The following is a 15,733-nucleotide window of genomic DNA, read 5'->3' on the forward strand; positions in this document are numbered from 1 at the left end:
GACGCGGGGCTCGAACTCACGGACCGTGAGATCGTGACCTGGCTGAAGTCGGACGCTTAACCGACTGCGCCACCCAGGCGCCCCTCAGAGAGGTTTAATAGTACAAACAGAACAGAATAAACTTTGCAGACAAGCAGGCACATTTCAGAATTCTCCACCCTCCTCTGTTCATGGTAAGGCTTTGATAATTCTTTGACAGGAGAGAGGTTTGAGTGCCACCATATCTGCATAGTGGCTTCAAACTATCATGGGATCAAATATCACTGTGTAGGGGTTTATTACAAAACCATGTAGCCTACGCTTTCCAGGTGATCGATAGGCTATTTAAGAGTGATTTTGGCTATTTGTGGTTTTGTTTTGTTTTTTTCTCCTCACGCCCTGACTTTGGAATTTAATCCCACAGAAGGTGCAAGTCCTCTCTCTGTACAAGGCGTAAAATATGCCAAGATTGGCACAGGATAAGGCTCTCAGGAGGGGGGGATCTAGGTGGAATGTGTCACATGGCATCCTCTCTGCCACCTGGCAGGCTCCTATCAGCATTCCATTGTCTCCTACATCCTGTGTCCTATCTTCTCAGGCAAGAACTCACATTCCTTTATGACCTTATCTCCCACAGCAGCTCCAACCCTTCCCTCGGACTGCAGGGGCTCAGCTTGAATTTTTATAACAGTAATCGAACCTCGGTTGCTTGGTGTTTTTCCGTTAACAAAGTGCTTTCATCCACATGTTTCATTTGATCCTGACAGAAAACTTGTGGGATTATTAACTCTCCTTCAGAGGGAAGATAGCTGAGGCCCAGAGAGGACAAGTGACTTGCCCAAAGAAATGGTCTTTCGCTTGCTTGCTTTCTTTCTTTCTTTCTTTCTTTCTTTCTTTCCTTTTCTTTCTTTCTCTTTCTTTCTTTCTGTTTCTTTCTTTTCTTTTTCTTTCTTTTCTTTCTTTTCCTTCCTTCCTTCCTTCCTTCCTTCCTTCCTTCCTTCCGTTTATTTATTTTGAGAGAGAGAGAACCAGCAGGGGAGGGGCAGAGAGAGAGGGGGACAGAGGATCCAAAGTGGGCTCTGTGCTGACAGCCGAGAACCCACTGCGGGGCTCAAACTCATGAATTGAGAGATCGTGACCTGGGCCAAAGATGGACACTCAACCGACTGAGCCACGCAGGCACCCCATAAATGCTGTTTCCTAATGACTGAAGCTCAGATCCAATTTTTCAGAGTCTAAGTCACAGTGGCTTTTCTAGAACATAAGTGATACTGATTTGCACTCTCTACTTTTTGTGTCGATTATAGATTCCGTGTGGCATAGCTCAGGGTCTCTGCTTCCGTGGACTCTTCTTATCCACGGGATCCCAGTGCATAAACACTGACGTGGTTGTTATAGCTACAAATCTAACACATGCACAGTTACTAGTGAGGCACAAGTATTAATCACTTGTATGAGCCTGAAGATAAGAACCTAGGACAGTTGTCACTCTTTCCTTATTACCAAATGGCAGTGGCAGCCACTACCACTGCTTTTCTTTTCTTTTCTTTTCTTTTCTTTTCTTTTCTTTTCTTTTCTTTTCTTTTCCTTTCTCCCTTCCTTTCTCTCTTTCTTTCTTTTCTTTCTTTCTCATTCCTTCTTTTTTATTTCTTTCCTTTCTTTCCCCCCGCCTCTCTCTTTCTCTTTCTTTTCCCTTTCTTCCTCTTACTATTCCTCCTCCTCCTTCTCCTCAGTGTTTAAGGGCTAAATGTTTCTGCACACATTATCTCACTTAATCTTCTTAATAAAACTGAGAATTCTTATCCCTGCAGTAGAAAAATGAAATTCAGAAAGATTAATTTGCCCAGGGCTCCACAGCTAGTAATTAGCAGAAGGAGCATTTGAAAAAGCAAACACACACTTGGCCAGTACCCTACTTTGTGCTGAAGCCTGTCCCAAACGTGAAGCAGACAAGGATGGATGTGGCCCCTGCCCCAGCGAGCGCAGGGCTAGTTAGAGTGACAACACAGGTCACACCCTCACAATGCAGAAAGGGACGAAATGGAGGAGTGCAAGGGAAACTTCTCTGAGGAGGTGACATGGGCTGGTTTGGGGACATGGGCAAAGGTGTGCCTTCCAGATAGGAGAAGCATATTTCAGGCAGAGAGAAGAGGAGGACTTGAGACAACCATGAAAAGGCCCAACACGCTCAGAGAATGTCTGTTCACTGCAAGCCTGAAGCTCGGGGTGAATGTGGGGGAGAGCAACAGAAGGGGACACCACCTGAGGACGTGGTTGACAGGCAGACCAGAACTTTGGGACCTCAGGGACCAGCAGAGGACTTCAAGCAGGACATGCCACCGCCACCTGGGATTTCTAGGACGATTGTGATGTCAGTGATGTAGAGGATGAGGACATGCTCAGTAAGAAGAGACAAAAGTCGGAGATTGGAGTAATAATCCTTATAAGGTTATCACCAGTGAGGCAGTGGAACTGGGCTCCAAAGGACACAGATTTCAGAGATCTGAGATGGAATCATCAGGATTAGGTGTGAGGAAATAGGGGGCAGGTTATTGAGTTGGACTCCAAGATTTCCAGTTTGGGGCACAAAATTCAGGGCTCCTCAATGCCATAGGAATAGCCTAGGTTGGGTTTGTTTGTTTGTTTGTTTGTTTTTCCCTCAGAAATGTTTGTTGGCAATCTTGTTAAAAGAGCAAAGACAGTTGGAGTGCCTGGGTGCACAGTCGGTGAAGCATCCGACTTCAGCCAGGTCACGATCTCGCGGTCCGTGAGTTCGAGCCCCGCGTCGGGCTCTGGGCTGATGGCTCAGAGCCTCGAGCCTGTTTCCGATTCTGTGTCTCCCTCTCTCTCTGCCCCTCCCCCGTTCATGCTCTGTCTCTCTCTGTCCCAAAAATAAATAAACGTTGGAAAAAAAAAAAAAGAGCAAAGACAGTTAACTTTCTCTGTCATGAGAACCATACTAAAGAGGCCTCCTAGAAGGAAAAAGAAACCTAGGACATTTTGAGATACACCCTCTTGCCTTCCTTTGAAGTAGGACCTCCTCCCATCCAAGGTCTTCCTTTCTAAGACAATTGGCTACCTCTACCTTGACCCTGAGCTGCTGAAAGGGAAGCAGCTGGCACAAGGCATGGGGACAGCCACAGAAGGGAGAACCAGAGGAAAGGCCAAGGACGATAGCAGTGGGGGAGGGACAAGGGACACGGCCAAGCACAGCACTCCCCCCTCTGGCTGTAACCCTGCCTGCTCCCTGGGGAAGGTGAGGTGTGGCGAGCTCTTTCACACCAAAACACAGAAGTGAGTACAATAAATGTTCTGCCTGGACTTTCAGTTTAGACCATCTGCATTTGTACTTCAGAGATTGCTCATCAGCAAGGAACCCCGTAAGCTACTCTTGAACACATTCCCTAGAGCTGAAAGCCACACTGACCGGGGGATGTGGGCTTACCCCCTGGGGTTTCCAGCTTTCAGGAAGCACGAAACACTCATGGATGTCAAGCAGCTTCGCTCTTCGCCTGACTGGACTTAGGGACCAGTCACACCCCTGCCACATACCAGTGGGGTCGTCTTGGGCAGTGCATTGACCTCTCAGCTCTTCCTCTGTCAGATGGGGTAACAGCATGCTCTACGTCACAGATTCAGGCAAGAATGAAAGAACACGATGCACAGAAAGCCTTTGGCACAATTACTGCCACATGCTGTTTGCTAAACATTCAGCCTTATTATTCATTTTTGTGAATATAACTCATTACCATGAACAGATTACGCATTAGAGCTTTCTGAAACGTTATGCTTTCATAATGATTTTGTGATTTAATTCCTATCTTTTCATCCAGTCACATGAAGGCTCAAAGAGACTATTCCCTTTATCATGGTACAGGTAAACCTTAATTGACAAGCTATTATAAATATGTTGTATAAATCAAATGTAATAAATAAGTCATATTTCAAATATACCGAAGGGATATGATCACTCAACATAGGGAGTTCGTGTAATGATTAAGAACATTAGCTGCGGAGTCAGACAGACCGAAGACCAAATCCAGGCACTTTCGTTCACTCGCCTCAACCTCTTAATCTGTGTATATGTTCGTTCGTTCCGTGAGCGTTTTGTGGAGGCTATACTCTATGCAAGGCCTCGTTCAAGTAAAAGAACACCTCCTTGTGGGATTCAGAAAGATGATGTAAAGCACGTGGGCAGGACCAGTACGTGACAGTTGCCATTATTTATCGATCACTCCCTGTGCTGGAACTGGGGACCGTGTTAGGAGACACGGTCTCTGTCCACATGGGCATACAGCCCTGAAAAGAAAAACAGGAAAATGGACAGACGGTGATAGCACAGGGTCCTAGGTGCTCTTCCAGAGGAAACACAGAAAGCTGGGAGGCACAGAAGGGCTACCCACGTCAGCTGAGGGCAGGAGGAGGATCGGGGAGTTTGTCCCAGGGGATGTGACCCCAGAACAAGCCAGGCAGAGTGGGCCAGGCAAAGCATTCGGGAGCCCCTCTTCTTTCCGTCAGCTGTCTCTGTTGCTTTCAAGAGGTGAGTCTCATGAAACCCATGGCTTTCTATACGGATATGGCGGGATTACTACAGCTCAGATGGAAATACCCTTCACAATAATGGGATGCTTTAAAACTCCAGTCAAGTGGATTTAAACTGCCTAAGCTCTCCTTGCTTCACAGAATGTGGGAACATGATTTTCTCCACAAAAAATTAGGGCCCACTGTCTCGTGGGGTTGGGGAGCTGGCCACAACAATCATTGCCAACATCTCGGGGAGCCTCAGGCCCTGAGAATCTGGGAGGAGAGAAGAAGGGTCTGGAATGCGTATTTATGGTGGTTTGTGGGGGGTGAGGTGGGTGGAACTGAGAGGATTTCTTTCTCCAGGTGCCCCAACTCCACCCTTACTTCCAAGGCTCCCCCGTGAGCATTTCACCAATTTCGCCACCAGGAGGTGCTGTCATCCCATCTCTGCACAAACTCTTGCAGAGGGAAAAAAAACTCAGGATCGCCAATTGCTTCATCTTAGAATCCTTTCTTTATAAAATGTGCCTGGAAAATAGTGTGTCTTCACGACTTTCTATAGTCAAGTTTGAAAACTGTAAAGATAGACAGGACTCCATCGAAAAATGCGGAACAGAAAGTTGAGTGTTTACAAGTAATTACAATAAAAGGAAGTTTTCCACAACGGTACATAACATACAGTACATGATCTTCGTGAATCTTCACAATTGTGAGGTTGTTCTCAGCCCATTTTATAGATGAAGAACTGATGCTATGGGGGTGGGGGGAAGTAACTTGTATGAGGAATACACAGAGAGTAAGATGAATGCTTGGATTCAAACCCAGATTCAACTCAATCCAAAATACCAGTCTCTTTCCTTTAGACCACACTGCTCAGGTTAAGTAAAATAATAAAGATACTAGCGTTTACTGAGCACTTACTATATGTTAGGCACTGTCCTAAGCACGTCACTAGTGTTAGTTCAGGTAATTGTCACAACAACCCTACAATTTAATGATATTATTCCCACTTTACAGATAAGTACACAAGTCACACAGTTAATGAGCAGCTATGGAAAAGTGAATCAATGCTCCAAACAATGCAGTGTTTTACTTTTAAATCAAGAGCAAAATGCTCCTTCTTTCCTTTATTCCTTGTGCTCTATTAAACTCCAGGGTATCTGCCATCATTCCAAAGATTTTTGAAAATCTTAATATGGCATGTATTTAAAATGAGCACTGATGCACTGGGGAATTTGTCAGAAACAGGAGTAGATGTTAATTTAGTAGCCAGAAGGAGTTTCCCATGGAGTCCTTGAAAGGATAGAGGACACATAAAGGCAGAGGTAGAGACCAATTTGTGGCTCTAAGAATGTGAGAAAAAATTATAGTAATCCACAGCATTTATCCACTTTTACTCTTGTTTTTGTCTGAAAGACAATAGGTTTCCCATTTCTCCTTCAAGACACAATGCCCTTTATATTGTAGTAAACTCCTAATATATATATATTTTTATAAAATATTGCAGTTTCTCCTGTTTCAAAATTTTATAAACTACGTATTAAGGCAGCAGATTATTTTTTTTAATTAATTAAATCTTTTTGCATGCGGAATCCCTACATGTTAACAAAAATACAGTTGAGCAAAATTCGCAATTTGGCTAGAATTAGGCCTTCAAACATTAAGCTCTTCCCTTTAAGTGTCCCTTTGACATAACTGTACTTTACAAGGCCACTAGACTTGACAGATAATTTTGTCAAAAGCCCAAATGGTCCCTAACAACAACTGGCAGGATATGGCCATGAACATTTGTAAGAGTCTACTCCCAGGGTATCTTCATTTTCCCAGTCCCCTCATAGATACTGGATTTACCCATCCTTTTGGTCCCCTCACAAAAATCACTCTGTCACTCAGTACCTATGCAACCTAGGGGTAAGCCACTTAACCTCTCTGTGCCTCAATGCCCTTATTTGTGAAATGGAAGGTTCCTCATTAGGTTTCTATGAGAAGGGTCTCATAAGGCTTCTATGCGGAAAAAAATGAGTTGATATGTGTACAACATTTAGAGCAGAGTCTGGCACATAGTATATATTTAATAAAAATGTTAGATGTTGTTTTTAAAATTATTATTATGGGATAGGTTTCCTTTTATTTTTTCTCTTTTTAAATTTATTTATTTTTTTTATTTTTTATTTAAAAAAAAAATTTTTTTTTCAACGTTTATTTATTTTTGCGACAGAGAGAGACAGAGCATGAACGGGGGAGGGGCAGAGAGAGAGGGAGACACAGAATCGGAAACAGGCTCCAGGCTCTGAGCCATCAGCCCAGAGCCCGACGCGGGGCTCGAACTCACGGACCGCGAGATCGTGACCTGGCTGAAGTCGGACGCTTAACCGACTGCGCCACCCAGGCGCCCCTCTCTTTTTAAATTTAATAGAGATAGAGTATGTGTGTGAATGGGGGAGAGGGGCAGAGGGAGAGAGAGAGAATCATAAGCAGGCTCCACGCTCAGCTCAGAGCCCAAGTGGGGCTTGATCCAATGACCCTGGGATCATGACCTGAGCCAAATCAAGAATCAGATGCTCAACCAACTGAGCCACCCAGGTGCTCCATTATGGGACATTTCTCTTATGGAGCTTATGTTTGGGATGGAAAGTATTGCAAAAGAAAAATCATTATGGTGTCTTTGTAGCCCAGCATATTGCATATGTTTTACAAATGTCTCCTTTCTTCTCCATATTTTGGACAGGGATTACCTCAATGATGAGGCGTTATGGAGCAAGTGCCGGCAGCCTGCCGATGTGGTTCCCTGGCATCTGACCCTCTTCTCCATCCTGCTGGTCATAGGAGGAGTCCAGATGCTTCTCTGTGCCATCCAGGTGGTCAACGGCCTCCTGGGGACCCTGTGCGGAGACTGCCAGTGTTGCAGCTGTTGTGGGGTGAGTTGAGGTCCTGGTCCTTTCTCTTTGGCATGCTCAGGAGGCCAGGGTAGGCCACCAGCACTAATGGGGAGAGGGTGGAGACAGCAGTAGCTGCAGAAAAACCAGGCTGGAAAGGCCAGGCAGCCCTCTCTACCAGCTCAGTGTGGCTGACCCAGGCTGACGTGGACCAAAGTTCTCAGTCTCAGACCCAGTTGACCACGATCCTGGAGGCAGAGGACTCTAAATACATGTAGAAGTTTACAATAATGTTTATTATTATTTATACGAAGACCCCCAGGAATTGGGCATTTGTCATACACATGTATTGTCAATAACATGTCATGGTCTGGCCCAAAACGTTCTCACTATTCCCTAAATAGATCTAGACAGTGGATGGAAGTTGCCAAGAAATACATGGAACACATGTCAGGGCATTTTCTTTTCCCCGGAAAAGAACAGAACATACCAATGCAAAACCTAACACTGGATGAGATTTCTGATATAGAAGAAAGAAGTGGTTCTCATGCAGGGCAGGAAAAAAAGGAAATCACTGAGGATTTAGTCTTCAAGTATGATTATAAATTATCAACGATATAAAAAGTAAAAATAAACGTATGGCCTGCAAGACTGTGATTATTTCAACTAGTGACCAAACCAGATCAGGCAATTGTTCAGACACACACAGACTTATTTAAAAACACAAACTGACATATGAGGAAAAATTAAACAGAACTTGAGAGTCCCATAATTGAGGAACTATGTAAATAAATATATACTGTGACCTATCTATTTAATACAATATTATGTCCAAATTTTATTTTATTCTTTTTTTTTTAGTTTATTTATTTATTTCAAGAGAGAGACAGAACATGCATGTGGGGGAGGGGCAAAGAGAGAGGGAGAGGGAGAATCCCAAGCCAGCTCCACACTGTCAGCACAGAGCCCCATGCGGGGCTCAAACTCACAGACTGTGAGATCACGACCTGAACCGAAAACAAGAGTCAGACGCTTAACTGACTAAGCCAGCCAGGCGCCCCAGTTATGCCCAAATTTTAAATGTTTCCAATAATTTTCTTTAAATTTCTAACAAGCATTATATGTACACAGGTCAAAAATTAAGTCTGTGTGTCAGAAACATACAGCGGTATTCAGTTGGAAAGCCTGCCCTGTCTTCTACCTACCCAGTTCCTCTCGGTCTCTACCTGATTCCTTCTATAACCTCTCAGAGTTTCTTCGTTATTGTTTTTATTCACCCTCCCTGAAAAAGATTTTTAAAACTGTAATAATACTGAAAATGCTTATGAGATAGTGTTATTTAAAAAGAGCAAGATACAGAGGCGCCTGGCTGGTTTGGAAGGGCATGTGACTCTTGACCTTAAAGAATTGTGGGTTCAAGCCCCACACTGGGTATAGAGATTACTTAAAACTAAAATCTTAAAAAAATAATAAAAATAAAAAAAGCTAGATAAAAAAAAGTATACAAATAAACAACCATGTAAATAAGAAAAAAACACTATGAATTGAAAAGAAACCTAGAGGAAATCCAACCCAAATATTAAATGATGGGTAAGAAGGAAATGACTTATTTCCTTCCTTCTAGCTTATATTATTCAAAAAAAGGTTTAACAATCATAAATTTTAAAATATACAAAATATAAATAAAAAGGTCCCCAAAATTAACTGTAAAATGCATGTATTACAAATAAATTTCACTGAGTATTGGGTCTTTTGTTCTGTAAATTTTCAGTTCTATCATGTTGTATTTAAATTTTTTGGTCTTTAAACACAAATGAGAAGAAAAGAAAACTACCAGTGAGTAATCCATCAAAATCATTTTTATGATAGAAGTGAAGACTATTGAACATCTAAATCTTATGGGTCATCCAAAATGAATTCATGCTTGCTAAATCATCTCATTTCAAACACTTTCATTATTTCCTTTTCTGACACAGAAGAGAATCATGTATTTAATTAGGAAGCAAATTTTCATTGCAAGATTTATTAGAAATATAGCTGCCCTTTACATAGAAAATAGTTTATTAAATTTGAGGATTATCTATAAATTTAAAAAATATGTCCATAGGTGCCAGTACATTGACTTTTTTCAGTGAGTGTCATCTGTACAAACACTATATTTTAACAATTTTAACAAGTAAATCACTTGATAGTCAAAAGACAGTAGATGGACTCCATAGCTGTCAGTGCATGTGAATCGGAGAATCAGAAGGTGAATATACACCTCCTGAATACCCCTCCCTCCCTCCCTTCCTTCCTTCTTTCTCTCTCTCTCTTCCTTCCTTCCTTCCTCCCTCCCTCCCTCTATTTCTTCTTCCTTCCTTCCTTCTTTCCTTCCTTCCTTCTTTCTTTCTCTCTTCCTTTCCTTTCCTTCCTTCCTTCCTCCCTCTATTCCTTCCTTCCTTTCTTCTTTCCTTCCTTCCTTCCTTCCTTCCTTCTTCCTTCCTTCCTTCCCTTCCCTTCCTTCTTCTCCAATTTTTATTTGAAAAACTTCAACTGTACATAAAATTTAAAGGAACAGTAAAATGAACACCTGTATAATTTCACCTAGATCCACAAACTGTTCATATTTGCTTGCTCTCTCTTTCTGAACCACTGGAAAGCCATTTGCAGGCATGAAGAACCTTCACTACCAGATATTTCAGTGCACACGAGAGCTGCATTTTTTAACGATCAGTCTGCTGAGGATTCCTTTCTTGCTGGCAGCTTGCCTCTCGTACAGCTGGTCAGCATCCCCTGCAGCGAGCGTCCCACTGTGGGGGGACTTGCGCTCACGGCCTAGTTCCACAACCTCCTAGCTGAGTGACCCCACCAAGCTTCCTAACTTCTCAAGTCTTAGTTACCCCAACTGCCTCTTGCCGAGCTTTTACGGAAAGCGTGCAGATCCATCCGTTCAAGCAGAAAGTATTTATTGAGAGATTTCTGAGCCTGGCACAGTCCTTAAATGAGGTAATAGATGGAAACGTGCCTTAAATACAAGCTATGAGATCGGGGTTGAGTGCCAGCTGTGCAGTCTTGGCAAAGTCAGCTGCACGCAACTGTTTCTTTGTCTGCAAAATGCGGTTTTTAAACCTATTTCCTAAGGTTGCTGAGTCTAACACAGGGTGATAAATATGCATCAACATCAACGGCCAGAAGGCTCAGGCCATTGTACTGATTGTTCTTTACTAAGGTATGAAAATTGGTGAGGCAGTGCTGCTTCAAGGAAAGGGGCACAGTCTCTGGGATCAACCTGCCTGGGTTCAAATCCAGGCTCCTCTACTTCTTTGTTGTGGCTTTGGATACTCACTGAAGCTCTCTGCACCTCTTATCAAAAAATTTTTTGGGGCGCCTGGGTGGCTCAGTTGGTTGAGCGGCCGACTTCGGCTCAGGACACGATCTCGCAGTCCGTGAATTCGAGCCCCGCGTCGGGCTCTGTGCTGACAGCTCGGAGCCTGGAGCCTGCTTCGGATTCTGTGTCTCCCTCTCTCTCTGACCCTCCCCCACTCATGCTCTGTCTCTCTCTGTGTCTCAAAAATAAACATTTTCAAAAATAATAATAAATGGTACAAAATAAATTGAAGCCTCACCTCTTATAACCTAAAAACAGGCAAGTGACAGATTAAAGCTCTGAAACAGGAAAGTATTGAAAATATTCAATAGGTAACTAATACCGGGTAGGAATAATCAGGACGAAGGGGGGGGGGGGAGGGGAGGAGAGAAGAAAGCAAAAACAAAACAAAAAAAGAATGATGTCATAATTAACTTTTCTACCTTCTAGGGAGATGGACCAGTTTAAATCTCCTTGGTGAGCTGTTCTAACTCGACGGCAGTTGGGACGTTACACTAAACTCATTCTTCTTTCTGGGGTTGGCACTCCCCATCTGCTTCCCTGACAAAGTTTAGGGACAGCGGAACTATCCTTTCCACTTTCCAAGACAGCTTAGCTCACGGCTTAGCTCAACTTAGATGTTTATGCTATTTTCAAATAAAAAATAGTTTGGCCACTTCAGTGAGGTTGCCAAATCTTTCAAATTAGCTTCCTTTTAGAATTGAAGAACAGGTTCAAAGCAAATTTTTCATGATTTTTCTTTTCTAGTGAAAGATATGTAAAGTCACATGTACTGCCACACTGCTTCTTTGTATATAGAGCTGTTTATATCTCTGGAAGTTTTACATAATTCATAGGAGAGGAGCCCATTAAAAATGAGAAACTAAGACCAGTGTTTGTTTTCAAGATTGATGAGGAAAACAGAATGACTGATGTATTCTACATAATTTTATTTAGTGTCTTTTTGGCTAACATATTTGAATCACCTGTGTCTAGTCTTTGATTTTTCTTATGTATATTAAATTAAATCATAATTCAGAGGTAATATAATAAAGATTGTGTGTGTTTGGGAAGGAGGGGGAAAGACTGAATGAATACTACACTTTCTTCATCTTTTCTGCAAATGGCTTCTTTTGATCCAACAAAAAACAATGTTTTAGAAAAGCTGACTTGGGTAATAATTTTGTCAGCGTATGACCAGGATGAAGGTAATAGGTATTATTAATTCTATGTGTTATATTACGAGATTAACTTTGGTTTTATGAATCAGGCACCATCAGTCAAATCCATTCTGTTGATTTGATCTCCACCACACCAGCTTGGGAATCCTGGGAAAGTTATTTCTTAAGTCTCAGTTTCCCCAGCTGCAAAAGCACTGCTGAAAGGCAACCAACCATCCAAGAAATTTGGAAGCTCCCCCAGGGTGAAACAAGGAGGCCTGTGGGATTGTCAACATGACTGATGTACAGTAAAAAGCGTCTCAGAAGAGGTACAAGCCAGAGTCTCACTTCTGTACCTGCCAGGCTCTTAGGCTACACTATGTAGGATAGGCACACTGAACCTAGGTTTGCCACAGTCATCAGTAAAGCAATTAACAATTTCCCACTCAGCGTTGGCCATAGGGCCCTGGAGACATGGAGTTTACACACTCTGATTTTGCCCTTGCTACAGTGAGAACTCTGAGATCAGAGACCACATCTTGTACTATTTATAGGCAGAAGGAAGAAAGGCGAGCAGATAGGCACTTAAGATCCTACACCGAGGGTCCCTGGTGGCTCAGCTGGGTAAGCGTCTGACTCTTGATTTCAGCTCAGGTCATGATCTCACGGTTTGTGAGTTCGAGTCCCACATCAGGCTCTGCGCTGACAGTGTGGAGTCTGCTTGGGTTTCTCTCTCTCTCCCTCTCTCTTTGCCCCCGACGTATGCGTTCTCTCTCTCAAAGTAAATAAGCTTTAAGATCACACACACACACAGTTTCAAGTTGGCGTAGAACACTGGTTCTCAAATTTGATTGTCAGAATCACTTAAAAAATGTCCTGAAATTACAATTCCTAAGCCCCAGCCTATACCTACTGCATCTGAAAATCTAGGCATATGGCATAAAAGCCTATATTTTGTCTATTACTGAGTGTTAAAAGCCTTTCAGGTGATGCTAAAAACCAGCCAGTTTGAGCAACCGTTGACTTAGACAGACTACAGACTGACAGGCACCAAGGATGAAAATGAGTCAGACCCTATTACAGCCCACCAGGAACTCACCCTCTAATGATTAATGTTAATACAGTGTAGTACGTACTAAATCCTATAAAGGGTGACATAGGTAATTATGGTCCAGAGGTTCAGAGACATCAGGCCATTAGGACGGATTCCCCTACCCAAGTTATTTGATGAGGAAATAAGAATGTAAAGGGGCACCTTAGGGGGTTCAGTTGCTTAAGCATCTGACTCCTGATTTTGGCTCATATCATGATTATCATGGTCCTGGGATCCAGCCTCTCTCGTGTTGTTGGGCTCTGTGCTGAGTGGGGGGCCTGCCTGAGATTCTCTCTCCCTCTTCCTCTGCCCCTCCCCTGCTCAAGCTTGCTTGTGGGGGAGCATGCATGTGCACGCTTTCTCTCAAAAAAAAAAAAATGTAGGGACGCCTGGGTGACTCAGTCAGTTAAGCATCCAACTTCAGCTCAGGTCATGATCTCATGGTTTGTGAGTTTGAGCCCTGAATCAGGGCTGGGATTCTCTCTCCCTCTCTCTCTCTGCCTCTCCCTCACTCGTGCTCACTCTCTCTCAAAATGAATAGACTTAAAAAAAAAAAAATGTAGGGGCACCTGGGTGGCTCAGTGGGGTAAGCGTCCGACTTCAGCTGAGGTCATGATCTCACAGGTCTTGAGTTCAAGCCCCACGTCAGGTTCTGTGCTGATAGCTCAGAGCTTGGAGCCTGCTTTGGATTCTCTCTCTCTCTCTCTCTCTCTCTCTCTCTCAAAAATAAAACATTAAAACAAATTTTTAAATATAGAGAAGAGCAATCGATTCCTTATTTAGTGGTTTTCACTGATTCACAACTTTAAAAATGAAGAAACTGTAGTCATCATCAAATCTGATCTCATTACTATATAGGTGAAGAGCTAAAACAATTCTTTGACAAGTTTTCACACAAAAGGCCATTCTTTGAGTCCAATTACCATAAAATTAAAAAAAAAAATAGCTTACCATGGATTAGAGGGCTTATAGGAAGAGACAGGAAACAAAGGGTAAAGACGTATGGGCCCCTCCTTGGTGGATCCTCCTACACACACACACACACACACACACACACACACACACACACACATTTGGTCATAAGACTGTCTCAAAGCTTCTCTTCAGCGAGTTGCCAATTTTGTGTTGATTTCACAAATATATGACTTAATTCTTTATTCTTTGGACTACAGATTCTTTGAGGCAAGGACAGTGTCTGATTCAAGTCTGCACCTCCAGTGCCTAGTACACAATCAATAAATTTGTTGTGTCAGTGGAGCGATATACATATATGCAGCCATACACACACACACACACACACACACACACACACACACACACAAGAACTTGCCCTTGGCAATTGTGGGAGCTAGCTAGCAGTCTCTGAAAACATGTTGCCTTCACGTCTGAGGCTGGAGCTCAGGTCCACAGGTCATGCCGGCAGGAAGAAGAGATGAATGTAGAACGTGAGACAGTGAGAATGAGCTGAAACCCACATGAGCTAAAGCCGAGAAGGACAGACAAAACCCATGTCAGTTCTCGTTGCCTCTGGCTTTGGTGGTAAGGGCGTCCTGCGGAAGCCAGGGCCCTTTGTCACAGAGCTAAATACCCCCCCACCTGGCCCAGGGGTCTGCGAAGCTGCAAGGGATCCTGGGGGAGCCTGTAGGGCGGCCTTAGGGCCCAGTTGCTGCTCTGTGTCAGTGAGGGGGGCAGTGGACTGGCAATGGTGTGGATGAGCTACAAAACGGTGCTGCCTCCCCTCTGCCCTCCAAAGCTTGCCCGAGTTGTACTCGGGGTGTCCTCTAACAGGAAGCATAGACAAAGGCAGTTTGGGTAATGGAGTTTGGCTTAGCCAAGTTGACATGTTACAAAGCCACCGTCACCAGTTTAGAGAGAGGAATGGTTCTTTCGTTTTCTTGTGTGTGTACATATACTATCTCTTAGCGTGGATCAAAGTTTCTCAGGCTCTACCCAATTGACATTTGGCACCAGATGATTATCAAGGTGGGGAGAGCAGTCCTGAGCACCATACGATGTTAACAGCTTCCTTGACCCCTCCCTAGGGGATCTAATAGCAACCTCTTCTCCTCAGTTTGACAAGCAAAAATATCTCCAGATATCACCAGATACCCCTTTGGGGGACACACTCATCCACAGTTGAGAATCACTGGTCTAGATCATGTGCTGCTTGAGGAGAAGAACCATTAGTTCTTTTTCCTGGAAACCAACGCGGTGTTTTACCCGCGGAAAGTGCTCAGTAATTAGTAGTTGAAGGCACCCATATGTGCATAAAGAAATATTTGCCTATCACCAAAGTGACACACATACATTTAAAAGAAGGTGCTCAGCTCCTTAAATGTTTGAGTTCTGACTTCAGAGCACTGCTTTTCTTGGTCTAAATACTCTCCCAGATGATCTTCGCTGCTGTGGGTTTTGGTTTTTTTTTTTAATGTTTATTTATTTTTGAGAGACAGAGAGACAGAGTGCAAGCAGGGGAGGGGCAGAGAGAGAGGGAGACAGAATCCGAAGCAGGCTCCACGCTCCGAGCTGTCAGCACAGAGCCTGACGCAGGGCTTGGTCTCATGAACCACGAGACCATGACCTCAGCCAAAGTCAGACACTTAACTGACTGAGCCACCCAGGCGCCCTTCACTGCTGTGGTTTTAATGACCAAGTTCATGACTCCTGTATCTTTATCTCCAGCCCAGACCCCTGCCCTGCCTGCTAAATATCTGTTCTTGAGCATTTCATTCGCATCTCAAAGCAACAATTC

General features: G+C 43.5%; 1 protein-coding gene across 1 annotated transcript in view; it reads left to right on the forward strand.

Moving 5' to 3' along the window:
* The window catches only part of TM4SF4 (transmembrane 4 L six family member 4), a 26,365-nt gene extending 14,750 nt beyond the window's left edge, over window positions 1-11,615 (forward strand). Inside the window, exons 4-5 of the mRNA XM_040480460.1 lie at window positions 7,232-7,421; window positions 11,179-11,615. Coding sequence (XP_040336394.1) covers window positions 7,232-7,421; window positions 11,179-11,196 — 208 coding nt within the window. The 3' untranslated portion in view covers window positions 11,197-11,615. The remainder of the gene's footprint in view (window positions 1-7,231; window positions 7,422-11,178) is intronic.
* Window positions 11,616-15,733: the final 4,118 nt, after the last annotated feature.

Source organism: Herpailurus yagouaroundi, unplaced genomic scaffold (genome assembly GCF_014898765.1).
Source record: "Herpailurus yagouaroundi ecotype Mexico unplaced genomic scaffold, PumYag 159, whole genome shotgun sequence".
Lineage (NCBI taxonomy): Eukaryota > Metazoa > Chordata > Mammalia > Carnivora > Felidae > Herpailurus > Herpailurus yagouaroundi.